We start from the raw sequence: 23,821 nt of genomic DNA on the forward strand, positions 1-23,821 counted from the left end.
ACAAAGCTATTAAAAAACCTAGCTTTGGCTCTAAAACTCAAACGAATATTTTTTGGTTATATATAATACTACACATAACTCAAATCAAACAAAAACTATACCGAATACGATTGTGGTCGTAGAAATTGCAATTTAAAAACGTTATGCCGAACCAAAAATAACGGCTGATAACGGCAACAGTGTTAGTAAGTGACCGATTCTTAACACACAAAATTTGCCGTAGAGTTGCGCTGCGTTTGTGTTGTTATTAATTTTTTAGTTTTTCGGGCCAAAGTCATGTACAAAAATGCACTGAAAGGTGGTATACGCACGGCCAAACAGGCTTGGAAGTTAAAAAACGGTGATTATACAATGGTTTTATTTAGCAGTTGGCATTTTGGGAGTTGCGTAGGCGGACGATCAGCTGGTCGGCGGTACGGCGGCCCACTTCCACTCGTTCTTGCAAGTGGGCCACTCGAAGCGTGTTGTTTGCCGCCGCGTATTGTGACTTTTTCCTCCGCCAAACTAATTCGGACTTGGTAATTAATAGTTGGCAATATTGTAATTACAGAACTCGGCAAACTCCAGTTGGACTTAGCCAAAGCGAATTCCGATTTCGAGCAGCATTTGTGCGAAGGTTTGGTTTGCTTTGCCTTTCGTAACCCCGCCCCCTAAAAAAAAACGATAGCTAATCAAATAACAACGCTTATCAGTGCAATTCACGCTTGGGTTTTTGCTGTGCTAAATGCTATATATCCCAGTGCTAACACCGTTTTCCCTCTTCCAGCTGGCAGATATATCCAGAGTTGCTATTTACCCGCCACCACCCAGAAACCTTTGTTGCTACTAAAAACGCCTGGCGATAATAAGAGCTCCTCCTCCTCCAAGCACGACTGCAATATCGTTGCTAACCATTATCTTCGGACCCCAGTTGTTAACCCACTGGTTCAGTTGCCCCCTAAGAGAGCAGCAGATAAGACCACAATTAACACCCATTTCCGAGCAGAAAGTGGCCACCTCAACGCGCTAATCTCATCGAAGCAGTTCGTAAAGGTGCAGAAGCAATTCTACAGGGATTACTCTTGTGTGTCGCTTGGAGCACCTCTAAAAAGTAGTGACGCCCCATTGCTGGGCGATTTGTGCAGCCAGTATCGTGCCATTCTAGCCCACACTTCGGCGGACGTAGTTTCCGGTCAGGATATCCACCATCCCGGGTGCAACTACCAGCAGACGCGGCGGGCACACCAACAGCAATCGCAGCCACTGAGCAAGGAGCAGGAGCAACTGGAGCAGGAGCGCAAGATGGCCCAGAAGGCGAAGTTCGAGAGGCTGCCCACCAATGTGGTGCCGAAGCATTACGAACTCCTGCTGCAACCGAATCTCCAGGAGTTCACCTTTAACGGAAAGACCATCGTGCAAGTCAATGTGAGTACAGTGCAGCAACACTACAATGTACTTCTATTAAACAGTAGACACCAACGATTAAGAGAGGGAAGTAGATAAAGTTTTTTTTTCATGTTTGGAATGAATAAGGGTTTCATGTTTAAAATAATATGATATAGAAATAATGTATGCATAAATAAAGGTTTCTTAAATAAGAACAAAATACTTTTAGTTTTTAGGCAAGATCTTAAAATGTTCTATATTTAACAAATACAACTCAGGGTTGAGTTTTAGTTTTTTGGCTTTCCCCCAAAAAAAAAAAAAACTATACATCTAAAATAACAGTCAATAAATAAGATAGTTTGAGCAAGGGAGTTTGGACTGTATGCCTCCATCTCTTTCCATTTCTCTTGTCTCCAGCCACTTTCACTTTCCCCGCATTGTTGTTGTTTTCTTTGCCCCACCATTGTGTGAACTTTTTCCTCTGACGTGTGCAAAAATATTTAAGATTGGACATTCTCCTTGTTAACATTTCTCTTTATGCTGCAATTTGCATGCAAGCAAACACTCGGACTGATGAACAGATATAGATATAAGTACACCCACTAGGAAGTGCGATTTCTTTGTCGGCAGAAGGAATGAATGGCGATTTGGCCTCTAGCACTCAAAAGTACCGCGTAAAATTTATGCGAGACAATCTCTTTTTTGCTTACCCCGCTCATAACGGTGGATTTGGTTTACGTTTCGTTTGCGTCAACGGTGGAAATGATAAAGTGCGCTTTAATCGCACTTTGGATACCCTTTAGCCATAATGCACTTTAAATCTTTGTAAACAAACAAGCAAAGGTTTTTTCTATAGTTTGTAAAACTATTTTTTATTGAAATATGTCAAGAGGGCCTTACCTAATAGCAATAATACTTATCCAATCTTTGAAAATGGAAAAACGAGGGCTGAAAGTGATTTTTTTTTGTAAACCTCTAAATCAACGAACCAAATAAAAATAAAAATTAAATTTATTTATTAAAATCTTGCCATAAATCTTCTCAATAGCGATTTTCACGATAGTATAAGAAACTGAAACTGGGCTCAAAGGCAAACAGTAAAACACAAAAAGCTAAGCTTAACTAAGCTCATTTCACAAAAAAACTTAGTGATTGTCCCCTTGGAGGACAGATTCTAAATAAAAAAAATATATAAATAAGAAAATAAAAAAAATATATAAAAAAATAAGATGGGCATTTAAATATCATCGAAAATTATTAACATATTTAAAATATGATAAATTTTTTTCTTGAATTAAGTTTTAAAAAATTTTTTCATATCAATTAAAACTTGAATAATATATTTTATAAAAGCCTTAACTTGTTTATTCTTAACGAAAAGCAAAAAAGTTGTTTAAACTGCAAGTTTATGCAAATTTTAAATGCTTTTTAAGCTGACGTTTAGCAAAGCCTTGAATAATCTGATAAGACGGGTGAAAGAATTACATTACCATTTGTTTAGTTCATAAATTAAGCAAGCAATCGGTGGGATCTTCTGTTGGGCAGTGTATAAATTTCGCCTAAAACTCGTTTTCGATTGCTTTGATTGCCTGGCTTAAGCCGGAAACCCACAACAAAGCCAAGAAAGCCGCATTTCTATGACCTTGAAGTAACTGTTTGTGGGTTCTGACCATTCTTCTCGGACATTGCTAACTGTTTCTTCTAACTGGTTTTGGGTTGCTCACCTAACGGTTACTGACATTGACTGATTCGATTATCTTGCAGGTCAAGGAGCCCACTACCCAAATAACCCTGAATGCCCTGGATATTGTAATTGATTCGGTGGAGCTTCACTATGAGTGCAGCAAGCTGAAACCGGAGAAGATCGTGTACTCCGCAGAGAATGAGACGGCCACGCTGGAGTTTGCCCAGGAGATACCGGCGGAGACTCAAGGTGTCCTGCACATGTCCTTCACCGGCGAGCTGAACGACAAGATGAAGGGCTTCTACAGAAGCAAGTACTTTGGACCCAATGGCGAAGAGCGCTATGCGGGAGTGACCCAATTCGAGGCCACCGATGCAAGGCGCTGCTTCCCCTGCTGGGACGAACCGGCCATCAAGGCCACCTTCGACATCACCCTGGTGGTGCCCAAGGATCGCGTGGCCCTGTCCAACATGCCGGTCGTCAAGGAGGACTCCCTGCCAGACGATCTGCGACGCGTGCGCTTCGATCGTACGCCCATCATGTCCACCTACCTGGTGGCCGTCGTAGTGGGCGAATACGATTATGTGGAGGGCAAGTCCGATGATGGCGTGCTCGTCCGCGTTTTCACTCCCGTCGGCAAACGCGAACAGGGCACATTTGCCCTGGAGGTGGCCACCAAAGTGCTGCCCTACTACAAGGACTACTTCAACATCGCCTATCCGCTGCCCAAAATGGATCTGATCGCCATCTCGGACTTCTCCGCCGGCGCCATGGAGAACTGGGGTCTGGTCACTTACCGCGAGACTTTCGTTCTGGTGGATCCCAAAAACACTTCGCTAATGCGCAAGCAATCGATTGCTCTGACAGTGGGTCACGAGATTGCCCACCAGTGGTTCGGTGAGTAAAACTATTTACCATAACACTTGCTATATCAGGAGATTTATCCCGCACTTAATTTCACTTTTTGGTGTATTTTCAATGGTACTTGTTAAAAATTCTGCACCAGTCTTTGATCTTTATAAAATCTTTCAAGGGATTTCTGATTCACTGATGTATTCAGCTCAGCTTGTCTGACGCAGAAACACCTGAAACTCAATTTGGTTTGCAGATTACTTGGATATTGATGCTTCTTTTAGGTTTTATTTATTTATTTATTTATTCGCCAATGGATAAATCCTTATCTGGCTATCAGCTAACTTAACTTAAAACTAAGTATTAATTAAAAAATATTCCCTAAGTAATTGCCTAAGCACATCCTTCTTGGATTTCCAAACCAATCGAATACTTAGTGGCAAAGAGTTAAAAAGTCTTAAAGTTCTTAAGATTGGCTCATTACGCGCATAGTTAGTCCTCGCAGCACTTTCAAAAAATGGGATGATGGTACGGAGACTCCTGGCAGGGATATTGAATATAATTGAGCTTAATATGAATGGACTATCTATATTACCAATTATAACATCATAAAGAGCAAGCTCGCTATCGAACGGCGATCTTCTAGACTGCAGGTATGCAAGGTTCCAAAAAGATTAACGGCTGAAGTGCAAATGTTAGGTACTTTTTCTGCAGCCTCTCAATTCTATTGATATGAACAACACTTGACGGGTTCCAAATAAAGGAAGCATATTCCACTCTTGAACGCACAAATGCTGAGAACACTGTCAGTCGTAAGTATGGGTCCTAAAAAAGATAGTGTTTCTTTTGACAAATCCGAACATTGCATATGCCTTCGGCAGAAAATGGTTCATATGGTTAATAAACAAACAAAATTTACTGTCGAAGAGGACCCCAAGATCCATAATCTCAGTAAGTGCAGAGAGTGAATGGTTATTGATAACATATGTATAAATAATATTTAAGATACATTTACTATAGCGAACAACATAAGATTTATTTAGGTTGAGAGGTTAATTGTTCTGAATACACCATAAACTGATTTTGTTCAAGTCCGATTGTAGCAAATAACTGTCATTTAAGGAATTCACTGGCATGTATATTTTAAGGTCATCCGCATAAAGAAGATACTTGGCCGTTTGAATGCAGAAACAAATATCATTAAAAAAAATAATGAAGTTTTGCTTGCAAGGCAAAGTGATAAACCTTATCAAAAGCCTTGGCGAAATCAGTATAAGCTGTGTCCACTTGGGAATGTAACTCAAAGGTTTGTTGCTTTTTAAGAAAAAATAAAGAAACTCCATCAATGTCAGGCTTAATGGAGTCGTCAAATTGCGAAATAGCTTCAAAAATGTCCTCATCATTAATTTCAACTGAACCAATATGGTTCACCACCCAACTTGTCCACCACGGTCGACTCCAAGTGCTCTCTCTCCCTGTGGATGAATCGGCTCACCTTAACTGATTGTGGCCAGAAATCACCGCTGAAGACAGTCTGATAATACTGCTCCGGGACTCCAAGCTTAAAGTTAATGAACTTCAGTGTGCTAAGATCTGCATCTTTTTTTAGTTCTTCGACATATAGTAATGGTTAAATATTTCAGAATTACGGTTTAAATTTCATCAAAATCGGACGACTATATCAAATAGCTCCCATAGGAACAATCGGAAAAAAAAATACAAAAAAAATTATAATTTTGCTGTTTTTAAATTTTTCTATTCAGGAAAAGCGATTTGAAACTTTGTATTTAAGTGCAAGTATAGGCTTTTAAGTTCACCAAGTTCTTCAATGATTTCGTCTGTTTTTGAGTGCGAATCATTGCTCACTACGCAGCTATCACATTGCCATAACAGATTCGGCATAATAGTCAGCAATTTTATGGCCTGTTCAGGCAAATTAACACAAGAAGTGTGGAAAGTGTGATGACAAAGCGATGAACATCGAACCGCCTCAAAACCGCGAAGTTGCACATGCGTAACGGCAACATTGCACTCAGAGCACGTAAATGGGGTCATAACGAACTAAAAAACCAGTCTGCTCGCAACGAAAGCTGATCAGAGACTAGTGTCAATGTCTTGACTTCGATGCCTAAAATAAATAAATTCTGGGCGTTATTTGGATTATTTGAACAAGAACGTGATCTTTTTCTGTTTTAAAAGTAAGAAATAATGATTCAAGGAATAATGATTTCATTTGATATGCTCTTATATAAATGATGTAAGTGCTAGAAAATAGAGAAAATGTTTGTTTAGTTTGCCAAAGATGATGATTTGCTTTCTCTGACAGATTCTATTGGAACTCTTAGTATTTCACCCATAAAGAATAATAGTTTTAATTGATATGCATTAAAATAAAACATGTCAGTACCAGATATAAAAAAAATGTTCCCCTAATTCCCAAAACATGGTGAAAACTTTACTTTTATATCAACAACATTTTTATTTTCGACTTTTTCAATCTAACTTTTAACCTACAGGCAACCTGGTGACCATGGAATGGTGGACCCACCTCTGGTTGAACGAGGGCTACGCCTCGTTTGTGGAGTTCCTGTGCGTGCACCACCTGTTTCCCGAGTACGACATCTGGACGCAGTTCGTCACGGACATGTACACGCGAGCTTTGGAGCTGGACTCCCTCAAAAATTCGCATCCCATCGAAGTGCCCGTGGGTCATCCGTCCGAAATCGACGAGATCTTCGACGAGATTAGCTACAATAAGGGTGCCTCGGTGATTCGCATGCTGCACGACTACATTGGCGAAGATGACTTCAGGAAGGGAATGAATCTGTACCTTACTCGTCATCAGTACGGGAACACCTGTACCGAGGATTTGTGGGCTGCCCTGCAGGAAGCTAGCTCTAAGAACGTGGGCGATGTGATGACCTCGTGGACACAGCACAAAGGCTTTCCGGTCGTCAGTGTGGAATCTGAGCAGACGTCCAAAAACCAGCGTCTGCTGCGCCTGAAGCAGTGCAAATTCACTGCCGATGGATCGCCGGCGGACGAGAACTGCCTGTGGGTGGTGCCCATTTCGGTGTCTACCTCGAAGAACCCCACTGGCATCGCGAAGACCTTCCTGCTGGACAAGCCCTCGATGGAGGTGACCCTCGAGAATGTAGATGAAGGCGATTGGATCAAGATAAACCCGGGAACAGTGGGCTATTACCGCACCCGCTACTCAAATAAAATGCTTGAACAGCTAATGCCCGCTGTGGAGAAGATGGAGCTACCGCCTCTCGATCGTCTGGGATTAATAGATGATATGTTCGCCATGGTGCAAGCGGGTCATGCCAACACTGCCGAGGTCCTGGATCTGGTGGATTCGTACAGGAACGAGACGAACTACACCGTGTGGACTGCGATCACCAATTCGCTTACCAATCTGCACATTCTTATCTCGCACACGGATCTCATGGATGACTTTCATCGCTTTGGTCGCAATCTGTATGAGCCGGTGGCCTATCGCCTGGGCTGGGAGCCACACGATGGCGAGAATCACCTGGACACTTTGCTCAGGAGTCTGGTGCTCACACGCCTCGTATCCTTCCGCAGTATCGAAACCATTGGGGAGGCGAAAAATCGCTTCCGCAGCCATGTGAGCGGCACGAATCCGCTGCCGGCGGATCTGCGCACCACTTGCTACAAAGCTGTCCTGCAGGATGGCGACGAGCAGATCTTCGAGGAGATGCTTGACCTATACAGGGCCACCGATCTGCATGAGGAGCAGGATCGAATCTCTCGAGCACTGGGCTGCTGCGGGGATGTTAAGCTGTTGCGCCGCGTCATTGACTTTGCCATGTCTGTAAGTATTTCTTTAAATTTAGGCTTGGGCATGGATATTTATTGTTTTTTTTTTTCCAGGGTGAAGTGAGGGCTCAGGATGCTGTCTTTGTAATTGTCGCCGTGGCTATCAATCCCAAGGGCCGTGATATGGCATGGGAATTCTTTAAGGAGAACAACAAACAGCTTTTGGAACGCTACCAGGTACTATAAATTCAACAATCAATAGGTACGGCATTTAATATAACATTTTCTATTTCAGGGTGGCTTCCTTCTCTCCCGACTGATCAAGTATCTCATCGAGAACTTTGCTACCGAGGAGCGGGCCAAGGAGGTGGAGGAGTTCTTCCAGGTCAACCAAATACCCGGTTGCGAGCGCACTGTATCCCAGGCGGTGGAGACGATCCGCCTAAATGCCGCCTGGCTGCAGCGGGATCGCGAGCAGCTGGCCCTCTTCCTGAGGGACGATGAATAAACGTAACCACGCTGGCCAGCATACCAAAGCATTTAACAACAATCACCAGCAGTGCTAGCACAGCAACAGCAACGCAGCAGCACCATCAACAGCACCAGTAACCAGTAACCAGAAACTACAACTAATATCTCTATCCATAGAACACCACACGACCAAAGCCGTCACAAAATGTAATGAAGTAAATGCAAGCGAACCCCCAGAAGATGAGAGCCAAATAGGTTAGCTTTAGTCACGGATCCACCTAAAGCCACTGTGCTCCAAACAGGAGTATATATAATACGATTGACTACACGCCCTAAACAAAAAAGGGCGGATTCGAACGCAGAACCCTAGCAGCATTTAAGACCCCTAAGCTTATCGAATGTGTATCTCCATTCTACTTTTCTATCCCCTGGAAATTATATACGTGTTGAGTTTATTACGATAAATAAATGCAATTTCTAGTAAGAGAAAAAAGAAAGTTTAAATTATGGAGGGTTAAACTGTTTTGGAATTTTAAACCATTATTATAAACCCTTTTTTAAGGACTAATCTTGAGAAACGTGAAACAGGAACTGCCAATAATAACAATTCATGTGTTGTTTGAATCAAAAAATCAATCATTAAAAATCGACAAAAAAAATAATTATATTATATTAATATTTCTTTTTTTTTTACTAATAAACCAAAAATCAAAAAATTAATCATGAAACCTAACCTTTTGACAGAACATACACTTTTACATTCTCACTTCAGTTTTTATATTCAATCAAATTTATAGTCATTATATGTTTTATGTACAATTTTAAACGCAAAGCACTTATATCTTCGTCCATCAAACTCTATTTGGGCTTAACCTCATCGGTGTTGTTGTTGTTAAACTCAAACTTCTGGGCCTTTCGCTTCAGTTCCTGGGACTGCGACCAAAAAGTGGACAGACGTTGATCGCTGTTCGAACAGAACTCGCGGAAATCTTTTAGCATTTTCAACTGGAAGAGCTCCCCGTCCGCGGAATTGTTGATGGTCTGCGCTTTCCACTTCTTATTGGGAATCATATGATTCCAGGCCCACAGAAAACCTACCTTCTTGGGCACATTTGTGTTGTTCGTGTGACCGTAGACGCATCGAGTGACATTGGCCTCCTGTAGAATGGGAGATTCCACCTGGTAGTTGTTTGTAGCGCAGCTGAAAAATATGAGCAATTAGAAGGTATCAATGAGTATTTGGATTTTAAAAGCTTACCGTATCAAGGCAAACATATTGCCCGTGCAGTGAACATACTGGTATTCCTTGGGCAGCTAAAAAAATAAATAAATTTATAATGAGGCTATTTTAAGAGGAGTATTATATTCACTCACATCCTTTCCCACGCTGTATTTCTTTTCCAAAACACAGGGCAAAAATCCAAACTTGGCCAAAATGGCCTCTTGCAAGAACAACATACGATCCGATCTGCTTTCCTCGGGGAACTCTGCAAACGTTATTAACAATTATTAAATAGATAAAGGCACAATATTTTTTATAAAATACCATCAAAAAGAGCAGCTCCATTGGGCAGGAATGTTGTGCAGAGTGGAATGAAAATGGGTCCTCTTAGAGGGTCGGATTTCTTGGTGAAGGGCTCTGCCATGGGATCTGCTGGCACTGAGACCAGAAAGTTAAACTGATTCGCCTTGCGCATCCAGCCACCAATCTGCACGTATTTCAAATAATACAATTAAGGCAAACAGATTTTACTTTGGTGATGCGTTTACTGACCAAATCAGCAACTATGGGACCCGATGAGGTGACCCACTCGACCACAATCTCAAAGGCGAATCCGGGCTGCAGCACTGTATGATGCTTGACATGACCCCACTCCATGCGATCGCTCTTCTGGTTTACATCGATCTCCAAATGCGACTGGCGATAAACGCGCTCTAAAAATTGGCATTTCAAATATATAAAAAATTATTTAAGGTTATAAGTAATACGAACTATTACTGCAGGTTTCTGTCCAGGATTGGGGAGCGGGTGAGTCCCTCAAGAAATTGGGCACTGGTGTGGTTAGAGGCTCATCATACCATAGGAAACTGCATCCCTGGAACTCAATCTCCAGCCATTCATTAACAAAAGCGCTGTAATCGCTCAAAGGCGGGGCGTAATCTATATAAGAGATAGGTTAAAAGGTCAAATTCATATAAAGAATTGGGTAAATCAAACCACCTTTGGCATTCTTATCCTGCTGCACCACATAATAGAAAACAAAGCCAGGCACCACTGGCTTTTTCCAATCACCCGAAGCATGACAGATCATGCGCTCCCTAAAAGAATTAGAAATTAGTACTTTAAGTTTTCTATATAACAAAACGAACGCACTTTCGCATGGCCTCTAAAAGTTCTAGAGGATGTCGTCCATTGTTGAGGCGGGTTTTCAACCACATCAGTGCATCATAGGACACAAATGTGCAGGAGGGCAACGACTGGGTCTGGGAAAAGTAGCCCACTCCGGTTACTGGATGCTTCATGGCCTCAAAGATCTCGACCAGCGTGGCATTCGGACTGAACTTGATGTCAACGGGGAACCTGGAATAAAAGATAATGGGAAACTAGACTATGAAACTGATCTTAAGGTTCGGTCAATGAAATGGTAATGGATACGAAGCAAAAATGTCAAAATATCTAAGAAAATTTAGCTAGGCAAGGACCCGCCAAAACACTTGGTCCTTTGAGCCGGATGTAGTCAGTACGTATTATAAGATAAATATATAATTTCTTAATATTTTAAGTTACTAGTGGGTTTATCCCTTAAGTTTAAGACCCACCCATCATCCTGGTCATCTCTGGCGGAGAGTCCTGCAGTTGCCGCAGCATCGGTGGCGGGAAATATACGCGGAATCCGACCATTTTCCAGCTTGGGACGCACATTAATGCTGCCATGCAGAGGAGCAGAAATTAATAGATTAGAAAGATCTTTTAAGGTCTCATCCGGGTCCTTAGCCATGTGGGTCTGGTGTGTGTGTGTGTATCTGGGTAGGGGATACAGGGTTCAGCAGGCCAATTGCGTGTGTTTTTGTTAGGGATTTCGGGTATGTGGACAGTGAGGGTTTTAGTCGTGTCATGATAGAAAAACGGAACCAGGACGTTGTGGCATCCTGGCCCTCTGGGTGGCACAAACCTTTGCTGCGGTGAATTTAATTGGTTATGATGCTTTTCAGTGATTCTAGGTGTGTCATGCTGCTGAAAGCCAGATACCAAATTAAATTATATAAAAAAGTTGTAACGAAACCAAATAGAAATGAAACAACCAACCAACAAAATCTGAAAAACGGGATGCTCAAAAAACAACAGTAAGGACTACGAGTACAATACAAAAAGGGATAACCAAACAACAAGCCAGCAACAATATATACAATTAGCCTATGTGCCCAGGATCCTTGGAATCCATTGAGCAAACCAGCTGGGAACAGCAGCCAACCAAATCCCCAACGAATCGTGCAGATTATACCAGGGACCGTAATTAAAAAGTTCTATATAAAAATATATTATATAGAAAATATAAAATAATTAGACACATAAATATATATTTAGACTTTTTTTAAGATTTGAAATTCATACTGTGAATGATTCAACGTATCAATAACTAGAATATATCTTATATTAAATTATGTTTACATATGTATGAATTTTTAAATAGTTATAAAAACAAGTTTTTCTAAAATATTGATAATTCGATATGAAATAATGAAACATAGAAATTAAATTATGGAAATGTGAGGTTAGCACTAAGATCGAACTCATAACTAATCAAATTTTTCATCGAGATAAAAATCAAATCTAACTTAAAAAACTGTAATTCCCTATGCTTTTTATTACTGATTTTTTACAAACTAATGAATTTCAGCTTTACTTTAAATTAAAATCAAAGGATTTTTTTTAAAAAAATTAACTAATCACTTACATTTCAAAATAAATCAACATGAAATAAACTAAAAATTCATTACGGTTCCTGGTTTATGCAAATGCAAGTACAGTGTTTATATGTGCGTTTTGTGTGTGTGTGTATGTTTGTGTACAAGAGAGACATAAGGGGCCTTAGATCTATTTTTTGGAGACGATATAAAAACCTTGGTCGCTTTTCCGGCAGTCGATTACTGCCGACTCTCTCCCGGAACGGAGAATTCGTGAGTCCCTGAGGAGTTGTGTATTCGGGTTCAGATTCGAAGCGGATTAAAAAAAAAGATACAAACATATTAGATAAAACCGATCTGTCTGCAATTCTTTCGAATCAATCGAAACTATTAAACCCAAAACGTGCGCAAAAGAATGTTATCAAGAGCAAAAGTGCGCAATTAAAATGAGAAAAAAAAATGATGTCTTTAACATATTAATTTTGAAATAAGTTGAGTAGATAACCTGGTTAGGCTGAGGCCTGGATATAATGCTGGTACTGTGTCGTCGCTTGGTTAAGCTGTGGGCGATAGGGCTGTCCTGCAAAAGTGAGGCGAGATACTCGATACATCAGGGGAAAGGCAACGGGCTCTAAAAGCGGGCTTTGTGATGCAAGGTTAATAAATTCAACAGTTCTAGTTTTACGTCTGCACTTCCTAAATTCCTCTTCAATGTTCTAAAAAGACTAAACTCATTAAACTTCAATTGCAAAAATCTTTCAAAACAAAATTAAGGTTCTTAAAAACTGTGTCTTACATTTAAAAAAAAACTTTCTTTTCAAATAAATTCCGTTTCTTTATAACTTGTTTAATGCTTTCAAAAATATTAAATATTAAAAAAAACTTTCTTTTCAAATAAATTCCGTTTCTTTATAACTTGTTTAATGCTTTCAAAAATATTAAATATTTTCAAAAACTTTTGTTTTTAAAAGAATTCGGTATATTAGAATTTACTAAATTGATTTTTATAATTTTAAAAATTATATTATTGTAATTATTCTTTATTTATCTTTTTTTAAAAACTTTTCAAACAAAAAAAGTTTTTACACAAAAAAAAAATTTAACTGTATTTTAGTACCGATTAAAATCTGCAAAAAAAGGAAGTTTTAAAAACTATATAACTATATTGCTATCTTGATTTAAATAAATCCTCTGATTTATATGTTCACTTGTTAAATCATTTTCAAAAATCTCAACAAATAAACTATTTACGGAACTCTAGAAAGCTTGTTTAACCAATCAATACTTGATTGATCAGTGGACATCGCTGGCAGAACAATTAGTCAATTAGGAGTCAGAACGCAATTACAGAATTAACTCAACGGATCACGAATGCACAAAAGCCAAGCCAAGGAATCGATTTTGTCTTACTCTCGCCCTGCGCGCAAACTGGCGCTTCAGCTTGCTGACCGCCTCGATCAGCCGGACGAAGTCCTCCACCTGTTCCCGGGTATTGTCCGCCGTCACATCGGGGAATATGTCGCAGCGCTGACAGCTGGCGATCTTGCTCACAATGTTCTCCCTGGGAAGCAGGTACATGCGATAGCGCCAGTACTTAAGGCTCTAAAAAGAGATATATAAATATTAAGAAATATAAAAACAATGAAGCTATGCCAATATACCGATAAAATTTGCGATCGTTCCAATGTCAACTATATGTCATGGTCCGATTATTATAAAAAAAAACCTTTTTCTAAAATAGTAAATAACTTTCGCGTGCAAATTGGATTTTGCTTAGAATACCATATTCGGCACGAAGGACCATGTGGAAATTATTTAAAAGTTAACCAACATTATCTCTTAAACAGCGGAATGTCATTAATTTGTTCTTTTGTTATTTTTCGTATAAGAGCTATTTGATATAGTCGTTCGATCCGGCTCGTTCCGAACAAACGAAAATGGCTAGATCGAGTTTCCTAGTCATGCTGATCAAGAATACATATACTTTATAGAGTCAGAAATATCCCCTTCACTGCATTGCAAACTTATTATACTCTCTACACAGAATATAAATGTGATTAACGTATACCTCCATCAGTGGATAATCCACATCTCCTCGCGTACAAATGTACAGATCCATGTGGTTCCAGTTAAAGTTCTCCAGCTTCTCGGTTGTAAAATTAACACCAGATATTTCGTAGGTCTCGTGCTGTGGGGCATGAAAGCGGTACCGGTAGTCCACGTTTATTGGAGGATATGGGTGTCTAAGTAAAGGAAATAAAAATATAGTATTCAAGTTAACCACCCTGACTTCACTTACCTGGGTCTATAACCCGTGACTGTGATCACCGAACCGGTCAGTGAGATTTTGTGAAAGATGCGGCCAATGGAGAGCAGGTATTCCTTATTAATCTCGCAGGGCGGCTTCACCGGCTGCACCGCAGATCCTGAGGAGCATCCGCCCGCAGTGGGGGGTTTCTCATCGACCACGATTAACTGGAAACCCTGAGCCAAACGCTGCGAAACGATCTCCTTGCACACCTCCTCCGTGGACAGAGGTTTCCTGTAAACAGCTCTACTCTGGGCATAATCATGATTCACATCATCGGGCAGCAGCGTGTAATCCGAGATCACATAATCGTTGTTCAATGAACGCTTGTCGGGAAAGTAATCCGTGGTGATGGGCAGACAGGCGGGTATGGTGAGCGACTTCCAGTCGACACCTGCAAACGGATCCACCGGGGGATTAGGAACAGTGTCAGGTGAAGGACGAAATGGGATCAGAGCAGAGAGAAAGCCAACGCCGGTACAGGTGTGTTTAAATCAAAATTCGCTTAAGCTAGAAAGACTACGGAAATCATAACCAAAGTGGTGGGAGGAGGAGGAGGACTCCAGTCCGGGAACGAGAGCTGTCACCAACGGATGGGTTAGCGTGTGGTAGGCGTGCGGTACGGAATACAGGTGGACAAGTGGGCGTGGCAAGCATGCTAACGCTACGATAAACTACACAACGGCAACATGCTCTCTAGTTGGTCAGGTCAACATGCTCCCATCTCCTTGAGGATTACCAAACCATTTCCCAATGGATGTGTCTGTGCGTGGTTTTTCGTTTGGGTTTCTGGGTGGTGGTGCAGTTGTGTTGGGTGGCTTTCTACCAACTACGGATTAAGCTATATAGTAATTATAGTGGATGATATTGGTGCAGGGCAAAGGCTTCAGGGAGTTAAGCAGGTGAGAGTGCAAAGCAAAGATAATCTACAGACTTGGATGAAGGTTCACCCTTAAGCAAATATGATGCCACTGGAGTACATGACATTTTGTTACGTATTTTCATGGTGCAATTTGATTCATATCGTGCAACTCTCTTGATAGAAACTCATGACTCACAAGTACCTACTTTTATTATTTTCAATAGAAAAACTTTTTTTTTCTTGAACTTACCCTTTGTAGAAAGTTTCGTATATTATTTTAAACTATATAGGAACTCGAAGGAGTGGTTTATATTTGTGACCTTTCTTTTTAGTAATGATAAGTTAAGCTACCAATCCGGGTTCTCAACGTTGATGTTAGCGATTTTTACTTTAAAGATCCGGATTGACTTCTTTTTGTGTGCTAGCACAACTGCTATCATTATTATAGAATCTATAGCTACATATTTTTACTGAACCCAGCAAAATAAAATTATTTCCTTCGAAGTTCTGTTTATAAAGCTATTGGATAAATACCTACTGCATACATTATGTACTTTCAAGCAAAAGCAACTACTCTCTAGTCTATAACTACAATAACGCCAAACTACAGATCCTATATGATCTTAAGTAAACAAGTGTTTTTTCTAATCGTGTGTTGTGTGTATGGTTGCATGTGTCTTGTTGTGTATTTTTGTGTGCTTTTGATTTTTTTCGGATGCATAGCTTATGCTTTGTACAGAGTTCAAAAGTGGTGAATTTGTTTTTGTCCAAACCTATGATGATCTTTCCTCTTCCGCCGCCTCCGCCCGCCTCCGGATCGGGGGGCGGGTCTACGGCCACAGCTCTTAGTGCCTCCAGGCCGCCCAGATGATGATGCTCGCCCTCGACGATCGGCCTCAGATGCTTGACTAAACGACCGGGATGGATGGGATTCGATGACGTATATGATGGGTTGCAAATTTGGATTCGTTGGTTAGGGTCCGATCGGGTATCATTCATGGCGTTTGTGGTGGGTGGTTGTTGGTGGTGGTGGGGAATATAATGTGAATCATACGTAAAATTAGATTAGACTTAATATTCGGTACTAATTCGACTAAAGGGTTTCTGGTTAGGATGAGCTACTTCGTATGCATTAATCCCAGGGGGTTGCGGTTAGTGGGCGGTGTCTGCTTTTGTCCGAAGCACCCGAAGCTCTGGCGGATCTCCACCAGAAAGGCAATGCCGCTGCCCACCAGTCCGCACAGAAACAGACTGAAGGCGGGCACTAGAAGATTGAGGGCCAATGGTCTAAGACGTAGGTTCTGCTCCAGGTCGGCCAATGTGGAGAAATCCTGCAAATACCCCATTAGATGAGCCTTTCGAAAGCTAGTCTCCAGCCAAAGGTCTTGCAAGCCGGCCTGCTGAACGTGTAGCTGGAATCGATGAAGTGCATCCTTGAGATGTGAGTCCACTGTGAGCTGATATTGATACGGAAAGGAGCCATAGCAGATCGTGGAGAAAAAGAAGCGCTTCTTGCGCAGGAAACGCTGCTGCAAATCGAAAAAACTCCAGCGAATAGTACTGATTGGGTAGATGTACTCCGGATCCATTAAGATTCTCTTCCGGTCGAAAGTCTGTGGATCTGTAAGGCTGAACTTTGAACTAAACTGCTCAGCATGTCCAAGGGAAGCCACAATGGCCTCCACATCGGAGGGTAAGACCAGAATGCGATGGGGTAGCCGAAACAGCCCATCTAAACTCCCAATTGGTCTTCTCGTAAGAGTTACGGTCAGAAAAGAGGTGAGTTTGGTACTATACAATTGGACCATGATGAAGATCCCTCCTAGGATCAGAAAAGTAGTGATACTTCTGCAAGGTTTCCTGTTTTCACATCTAGCTGCACCAGCTCCTGGCACTCCCAATATCCCCCAAAGATGGATATCCGGCATCAGACGGCGCACAAAGACAAACTGCACAATGAGCATGGTGAATAGCCAGCAAATCCACACGTGCAAACTGAAAGGCAGGAACACATACAGACTTCTAGAAATTTCATTGTCCAAAGGGATCATGAAGCAGCGTGGAGAAATCTGTGCCGGATAGGAGTAGTCCACCAGATTGTTTGCACGCAAGGTATCGTGCAAATGCGGACTCAGTTCAGCCTTGCCCTGCACAATAAGATCCATCAGTGCCGTCATATTCATTAAAATGGAACCATTAACCGCGAAACTGAACACATCCAAGGTCACATTTATATGCTTCATTAGCTGGCTGATAAGGACTCCACCCAAGCCATCCAACTCAAAGGCTTTTGTCCTTTGATTTTGGTACCAAAAGGTATTCGGTACATCCTGCTGAACGGGCAAGCGGATCCTATAGCCTCTAAAATTTCTCCGACTGGGAAGCGGAAACAGGTGATACGGATCATAGGCCGATAATCTCCGCATGCGTATCACCCTAATAGTGGGATACGGATCCATTTGGTAGAACTTTTGTGCCGAAACAACCACCAAAGCGGATCGGAACTGCAGCTGCCAGAGAAGCCTAAAGAAATATTTTACATCCCGATTGGACTGATGCCTTCTGAGCAGGAATATGGTCTTTGAGTAGCGTCTTCCGCGAGCTCTATGTGCCTGCAACTGGATCACCGCATCCCTGGAGTCCCTGGCGAACACCAAGTACAGTGTTTCCTCATTCTGCAGCCTACTAAAACGCACAGTCGATGAATCCTCTTCGGTGGCCGTCATCTGTGGCATCAAATAAAAGTGATTGCTGCTGTTGCACATCAGTCCGCGATGCAGTTCATCCAGATAGCTGGGACTTATCGATCCCATGCTGTTGACTATGGTAATGCCAGGCAGGCGGTGAACGCGGCCAATCCGGTCCAGAAACTGAGCCAGGTCAGAGGCTCGCACAAAGCTTTCCCTGCTGGCCCTGATTTGGTGGTGGCCCAACAGGAGCAGCACAAGCACAGGGAACTGCAGAAACATTTCCGCGGTTGAAGCCAAGCCAAACTGACTGGGATTTGTTACTGCACTCCACATTTAAAGGGCATCTCGATTTACTGCCCTCCTGATAGGATCTCTAAAGCCTTAACCCCCCAAACTGTTTAAACATACCTGTGGTAATTGCTGGCGTCCACTCCTGCTCCCCAGTGGCTCCCCAGAGATAGGATTTGGCCTGGGTGGCCGTTAGATTGGGCACATTGGCGGGCAGGGCATTCATCAACGAGTTTTGACGCCTCTTGAAGACTGCAGGTATTTGATAATATTAACAACAAATGTATATCTTTAAATAGTACCCATACTTACAGTCAATTTTTTCGTCACCGATGACAAAGCTCTGCGAGGAGGCGGACTTGCTCAGCAGAGAACGGGTGGACACTCGGTCGTACTGCTCTTCATTCTCGCATCCGTAATCCTCCTGCTCGTTATTGTTATTGCTTCCTGCCTGACTGTTGTTCTGGATCTGCTGTAATGGTCTCTGCTGACCCGCTTGCGTGGTTTTCGCTGGCACCGCTTGATAGTGATGCTGTTGTATAAGCACTCCGGTTGGACCCTTGGGAAAGATGTGCGTCCAGCGACGGCGATTGGAAGTCAACTTGATGGTGACTTGCGAGGGATCAAAGGGATTGATGAGAGCGCGTCCGGGTCGCACTATGGGGGCAATGCTGACGATTGTTCGACGGGAGTTCTTCTCCGAAGCCAGAGACTCTGAGAGATTCGTGGTATCCGGTTGCTAAAATTTAAGATTTCTAATAAAAAACCAAAACCCCTTTTTTGCTTAAGCCACTTACCAAAGCAGCCAGCATTGCCGAGGTGCCATGATGAATATCTGGATCGGACATTTTGCGCCTCATAGCCGGAATCTGTGTGGGTGTGAGATTCTCCCAATCGTTGTTCCTATAGGCATAGGTCTCCAGGCTGGGCACCGATGTCTTCTTGGCTCGCACCACGCGCTGCAAAGAGCTGGGAAAAGGAAATATATATATATATATATAGAATGATAAATAGCCTTTAAACAACACAATCATTACCAAGTACTCTGAGCGGGCAATGGTTGGAAGATTTGCTCGTCATAGGCATCGTAGTCGAAAAGCGAGTTATGCTTGTATTCCGACTGATTGCAGCTTAGGAAGTGACTCTCGTTCTCCTCGCCCTCGCCGCCTTCGCCTGCGTCATCGTACAACGTCAGCTGAGAGCCAAAAAGTGGCAGCTTAATGCGAGGTATAAAGCTAGAATATGCTATCTTCTTGTTGGTGGAGTAGAAGCTCAGGTTAATCCAGTGGGGCAGGGAGTAGTCGTCGGCGGAGGTCAAAGTGGTGTCCTTGTTGTGGAATTTAAGTAGCGGCACTGCATGCAGCGGCTGTTCCCCCACACAGACCAAATCGCTGCCCACTCCATTGTCGATGATGCGCTGCTTGGTGATGTTGGTCAGCTCTCGATCCACTGAGAATACACCCACGCCCGGGGTTATGACCACAGAGAGCTGACCGGTGCGGTCGAAAGTTCTGTCCAGGTAGTGCTTTTCGAAGGTGTTCAGCGAGATGTTCAGTACCTCGAGGAAGTTGCCTTGCGTGGCCGAGGAATTGGTGGCTGGGGGGATTTTCATGTGCTCCCTTTCATGATAGCGCAGCACTGTGGCCTGTTTTTCGTAATACCAATAGGTTGATATAGGGTATATCGCAAATATTAAGACTTAACCCACCTGATAGGAGGTGAACAGCTTTCGCAGCTGTCCCAGCACCGTGCACCAGTCATCGCAGCGCTCGTTCTGAATGGCCACGCGGTAGAAGTCCTCGTAGAAGCGACCCTTGTAGTCCTGCTGCAGACAGTCGCGCATGTGCTCGGGGAACTCGTCCAAGCACTTGGCCGCATAGAAGGTGCGGGAGAAGAGAACTATAGTAACCTCATGGTTGCAGCTTAACTTCCTCCACTTCTGGAAGAGCTCAGTGAGAAAACCATTCACTGCCTTCTCGAAATACAGATCTCCATGGATGTCAAAGTCCCACATTTCCGAGGACATTTGCAGGAAAAGATAAACCATTGAGGTGCTGCTCCGAAAGACTATCTTGGTGTCCTCCGTAATGACGCCGCTGGCCACTCGCTCGCCCTGCGACCACATCTCGTAGACCTGGCATCGAATTTGCATGTCATTGTAGTCGATCTTCTTGTTCACATACACGCAGGTGTCCGTCTGGGGGAGGATTATATAGATTTTAGAAATGATCTTGACTACAGAGATTCCATTTGCCCTACCAAATAAGTCTTGAGACGCCACATTTCCGAACGTCCCATGTACTGATCCTTGAAGGTGATCTCTATGGAGTCCAGGGCCACATCCGCTGGGTTAACTATGCGCATCACCACATTGGAGTACTGACGCATCTTGAAGGCATTGGCAATGCCCGACTCGATGCTGATCACATCCCGACCGCAGCTCCCATTGAACTCCGTGATCTGGAGCAGCAGGTGGGTTCCGTTCTCCTCGTCGGGGGCATAGATCTCGACCACATCGCCCACGTTGGCGTTGGGATGATCCTTCAAGTTCATTACCAGGTCCGCATCTAAATATGTTGGTATGTTGAAACAGCCGTGAAAAATGTTTGCGCAATAACAATAATCCAGCACTTATCTTACCGTAGGATTTATTGCATCCACGCGTGTGTGTGTTCAGCTTGTACAGCTTCATATTGACTTTGTTGCAAAACCAACGGACAATTATTTATTTAAGACCAAAAACATTTGCCCATTTCGCATGAATATAAAAATTCTATTTTTTCGCCTTTTGTTTTGATTCCTTATCTGCAGTGTGACCGCAGTTGATAAATGGTTTGGTATATTTTTGGTATATTGCTAATGCAAAAACATACCATAACATAATTAAAAAGGATGGAAAGTTTAAATACTTCTAATTATTATTAATTTATTAAATTTAAATCATTTATTTAAAAAAATATAATCAATTGTGCTAAATTTATATTTTTTAAGCAATTGTATTAACGGTTGAACCAGTAGTACCATTCTTTAACCCACCTGTAACTTTAATTTTAGAAAAGTTTATTAAGTTTATTTAGTTATAAAAATAAAAAATATAAATAAAAAATCAAACGTTTTGCCTAAGGGTCTTTTCGTCACCAGACACATACCAAATACATTTTTTTTTTATTGATTGTTTTAAAACCTTTTAACTTTACCGCAGGTGTAAATATATATTACACTGGCGCTAATCGGTGTCAATTAATAGAATGAGTTTTTTTTATAAACTTTTGTTGTTATTATTATTGACTGAGTTCACATAAGTAAATCTGCGTCACAGAACCGTAATCGATTTCATCCAGATAAGAAAAACAAATACCTGTTAAATATATTTAAATAAATTATTTTAATATGTACTTTTGTCGAGATTGCTACGTCGCATTGAAACAGTATGTATATTCCACCAAGATGTATCAATTTTCCCGCTGTTGTATTTATTAATTTACATCTTTTCGGCCATGAAGCTAATCTAAGCAATTAGAACGTTCTATTTAAGTTTTCCATACATTTTTTTATTGTTTGCATATATTTATTGTTTTAATGAATTTATTTTCTGAAATGACTACAGATCGCATTCGTTGATTTATTTTTTTCAATGAATAATTTTATTTGGGTCGCAAATATCAATGAGTACATTTCGACAAAAATTGTTTAAAGACAGTTCGCCTGGGTAAATGGCTAAATCCTTCAGTCCTCAGTCAGATAGCTGCACTCGACTCCACTTTACTTGGGTTACGGGTCCACCATCCGGACACCGGACCCCGGACTCGTATACCCGATCGTCGACATCGGCATCGGGGTTTGTTTCGCAATCGCTTGGTTGGTTGTTTGTTTATTGTTTGTGGGTGATTAGTGATTAGAATTGCCACTGACGACAGTGATCGCCCGGGCAGATAATTCGCATTTCTCTACTTATAGCGAGGGTTATGTATACAATCAAGGCGGGGGTTGCTCACCAGGATGTCGTTTCGAAAAAGAGTTTGCTCGTATATATGTAACTAACAATTCAAAGGGTCGTCGGTCTTCGGTCGTCATCCTCGTCATCGTCCTCATCCACAATCTCAATCTCAACATGCAGCTTAAACGGTAGACAGAACCACGGAACAGGCTCCTAAAGCTAACTAAACACGTACGGACTACAAGTAAACGTTAATCACTAGGGTGGAGGATGGTTTTTGTGGGGGTAGCACACATCTCTCACATCGCCACGGTGGCCAGGACAACGGTGATATCATCGGGCTTGCCGCCTCGCGCCTGGATGTTATTCCTCCTTGCGCTAAGGGCGAAGGGCGAGAGGAACTCGCTGTTGAGGGACAGGGTGCGCGCCATCAGCGCCAGGCTGTTGGCCGTCATCTGCAGCTTGACGGGATCCCGTTCGCCCTCCACCTCGCTGAGCACCTGCAGCATCAGATCCTCGGGCACGTTGTCGAACACTCCGTCGGTGGCAATCAGGATGACGTCGCCGTCCCTCACTGGAAAGCTCATGGTGTCCGCCGACTCGGGACTGTCACTGAGGACGTTCGGACCATGTCCCGGCGGCGGCAGTGATAGTTGGAAGGGTGTGTTAAAGTAGTGCTGCTGCTCCTCCGACTTGTGGACCACCTGGCCCTGCCGTACCACAATGAAGCCGCTGTCGCCGATGTTGGCCGTGTGTACGGTACTCGTCTCACGGTTCAGGATCAGCACGCAGGCTGTGCTGCTGCCCAGGATGGGTTTCTTCTGTTCCATCAGCTCGCAGTAGCTGTATGCGAGCAGGTTGACCGGACGCTTGGGGTTGAAGTGACTGCATTGGACGAGGCGCTCGCAGGTGCGCATTAGGAACGAGGAGAACTCGCCGGGATCGATCCCATAGCTTCGCCAGCCGCCCACTCCATCTGCCACGCCCATCACATCGGCACTCTCGGTGGAGGCCTTGAACCAGGAATCCTCGCCGTATTTGCCCGGTTTGTACTTGTGTCGCAGGTTGTCCTTGGCGAAACCGCAAACCACTGACACGAAACGAGGTCGAGGGCATCCTGCTGCTGCTCCTGATCCTCCTGATTTGGTGGTTCCCGATTTGGCCGCTGCTCCTCCTCCGCCTCCACCCGTGGCCGTCTCCAGGAGCGTGGAGAAACTGCTGCGCAGGGCGCGCGAGATCAGGCGTGAGGTCCAGTTGAGTGACGAGTGCATCTTGCCAAGAACTCGTGGTCTCGTGCTCTCAATCAATCAATCGCATGGGGGGGAAGGGGGTGGTGTGTCGATGTCGTTTGGAGTGCTCTCCCCTGGCTTTCGCTTCTGACAACCACGACTCCTCCAGTTTTCTTTTTGCCCCAAGCCAATACTCCTGTCTCGACGGGGCCACAATTTACGTTCCAAATTAATACGAATGTTATGTGATACACTTTTTCACGTCAGGTCGTTCGCTGTGCTCCGGTTCAGAACTAGTTCCGCGCTGACTGCGTACTGGTTCCCCACCACCACAACTCCCCGCTTGTGAGCTGATTCCGTTGCCATAATCACCCTGTTTGCGGTACTAAAAGAACCAATTTTTAAAGAACCAGTTTTAAAAACTCACGAATTCAATTTAATTT

At 42.9% G+C, this 23,821-nt stretch overlaps 4 protein-coding genes across 17 annotated transcripts; 1 reads left to right on the top strand and 3 right to left on the bottom strand.

Moving 5' to 3' along the window:
- Window positions 1-195: 195 nt before the first annotated feature.
- On the top strand, window positions 196-8,289 carry LOC128259095 (puromycin-sensitive aminopeptidase). Of its 4 annotated transcripts, none has more exons than XM_052991250.1 (7): window positions 207-340; window positions 551-616; window positions 767-1,404; window positions 3,130-3,946; window positions 6,418-7,742; window positions 7,802-7,924; window positions 7,983-8,289. In XM_052991250.1, exons 1-7 carry the CDS (start codon window positions 277-279, stop codon window positions 8,193-8,195), a joined length of 3,246 nt encoding a protein of 1,081 aa, XP_052847210.1. In that variant the 5' UTR covers window positions 207-276; the 3' UTR covers window positions 8,196-8,289. The 4 variants fall into 4 exon arrangements, with proteins under 4 accessions (XP_052847211.1, XP_052847210.1, XP_052847212.1 ...); XM_052991252.1 differs by having other exon boundaries at window positions 208-340; window positions 986-1,404; XM_052991251.1 differs by lacking the exon at window positions 551-616 and having other exon boundaries at window positions 196-340.
- A 639-nt stretch (window positions 8,290-8,928) lies between these two features.
- LOC128259092 (GATOR complex protein Iml1) lies at window positions 8,929-21,025 on the bottom strand. Of its 10 annotated transcripts, none has more exons than XM_052991237.1 (22): window positions 20,853-21,025; window positions 20,472-20,779; window positions 19,921-20,409; window positions 19,250-19,857; window positions 19,010-19,181; window positions 18,525-18,951; window positions 18,333-18,464; window positions 16,008-16,142; window positions 14,364-14,766; window positions 14,133-14,307; window positions 13,475-13,666; window positions 12,570-12,644; window positions 11,332-11,390; window positions 10,979-11,086; window positions 10,533-10,739; window positions 10,380-10,477; window positions 10,152-10,319; window positions 9,933-10,093; window positions 9,705-9,867; window positions 9,533-9,645; window positions 9,417-9,472; window positions 8,929-9,359 (listed from the first exon to the last, which is right to left on the bottom strand). In XM_052991237.1, exons 1-22 carry the CDS (start codon window positions 20,902-20,904, stop codon window positions 9,017-9,019), a joined length of 4,644 nt encoding a protein of 1,547 aa, XP_052847197.1. In that variant the 5' UTR covers window positions 20,905-21,025; the 3' UTR covers window positions 8,929-9,016. The 10 variants fall into 10 exon arrangements, with proteins under 10 accessions (XP_052847197.1, XP_052847196.1, XP_052847200.1 ...); XM_052991236.1 differs by having other exon boundaries at window positions 11,332-11,393; XM_052991235.1 differs by lacking the exon at window positions 11,332-11,390 and adding an exon at window positions 12,281-12,345 and having other exon boundaries at window positions 8,930-9,359.
- On the bottom strand, window positions 16,219-18,326 carry LOC128259102 (uncharacterized). 2 transcript variants are annotated; one of them, XM_052991277.1, is made up of 2 exons: window positions 17,251-18,326; window positions 17,094-17,183 (listed from the first exon to the last, which is right to left on the bottom strand). In XM_052991277.1, exons 1-2 carry the CDS (start codon window positions 18,255-18,257, stop codon window positions 17,162-17,164), a joined length of 1,029 nt encoding a protein of 342 aa, XP_052847237.1. In that variant the 5' UTR covers window positions 18,258-18,326; the 3' UTR covers window positions 17,094-17,161. The 2 variants fall into 2 exon arrangements, with proteins under 2 accessions (XP_052847236.1, XP_052847237.1); XM_052991276.1 differs by having other exon boundaries at window positions 16,219-18,326.
- Window positions 21,026-21,847: 822 nt separating the features above from the next.
- Window positions 21,848-23,690, bottom strand: LOC128259106 (protein phosphatase PTC7 homolog). The gene has a single exon (XM_052991286.1). The coding sequence runs from the start codon at window positions 23,418-23,420 to the stop codon at window positions 22,449-22,451; it is 972 nt and encodes a 323-aa protein (XP_052847246.1). The 5' UTR covers window positions 23,421-23,690; the 3' UTR covers window positions 21,848-22,448.
- Between the last annotated feature and the right edge of the window lie 131 nt (window positions 23,691-23,821).

Source organism: Drosophila gunungcola, assembly GCF_025200985.1.
Source record: "Drosophila gunungcola strain Sukarami chromosome 3L unlocalized genomic scaffold, Dgunungcola_SK_2 000005F, whole genome shotgun sequence".
Taxonomy (NCBI): Eukaryota; Metazoa; Arthropoda; class Insecta; order Diptera; family Drosophilidae; genus Drosophila; species Drosophila gunungcola.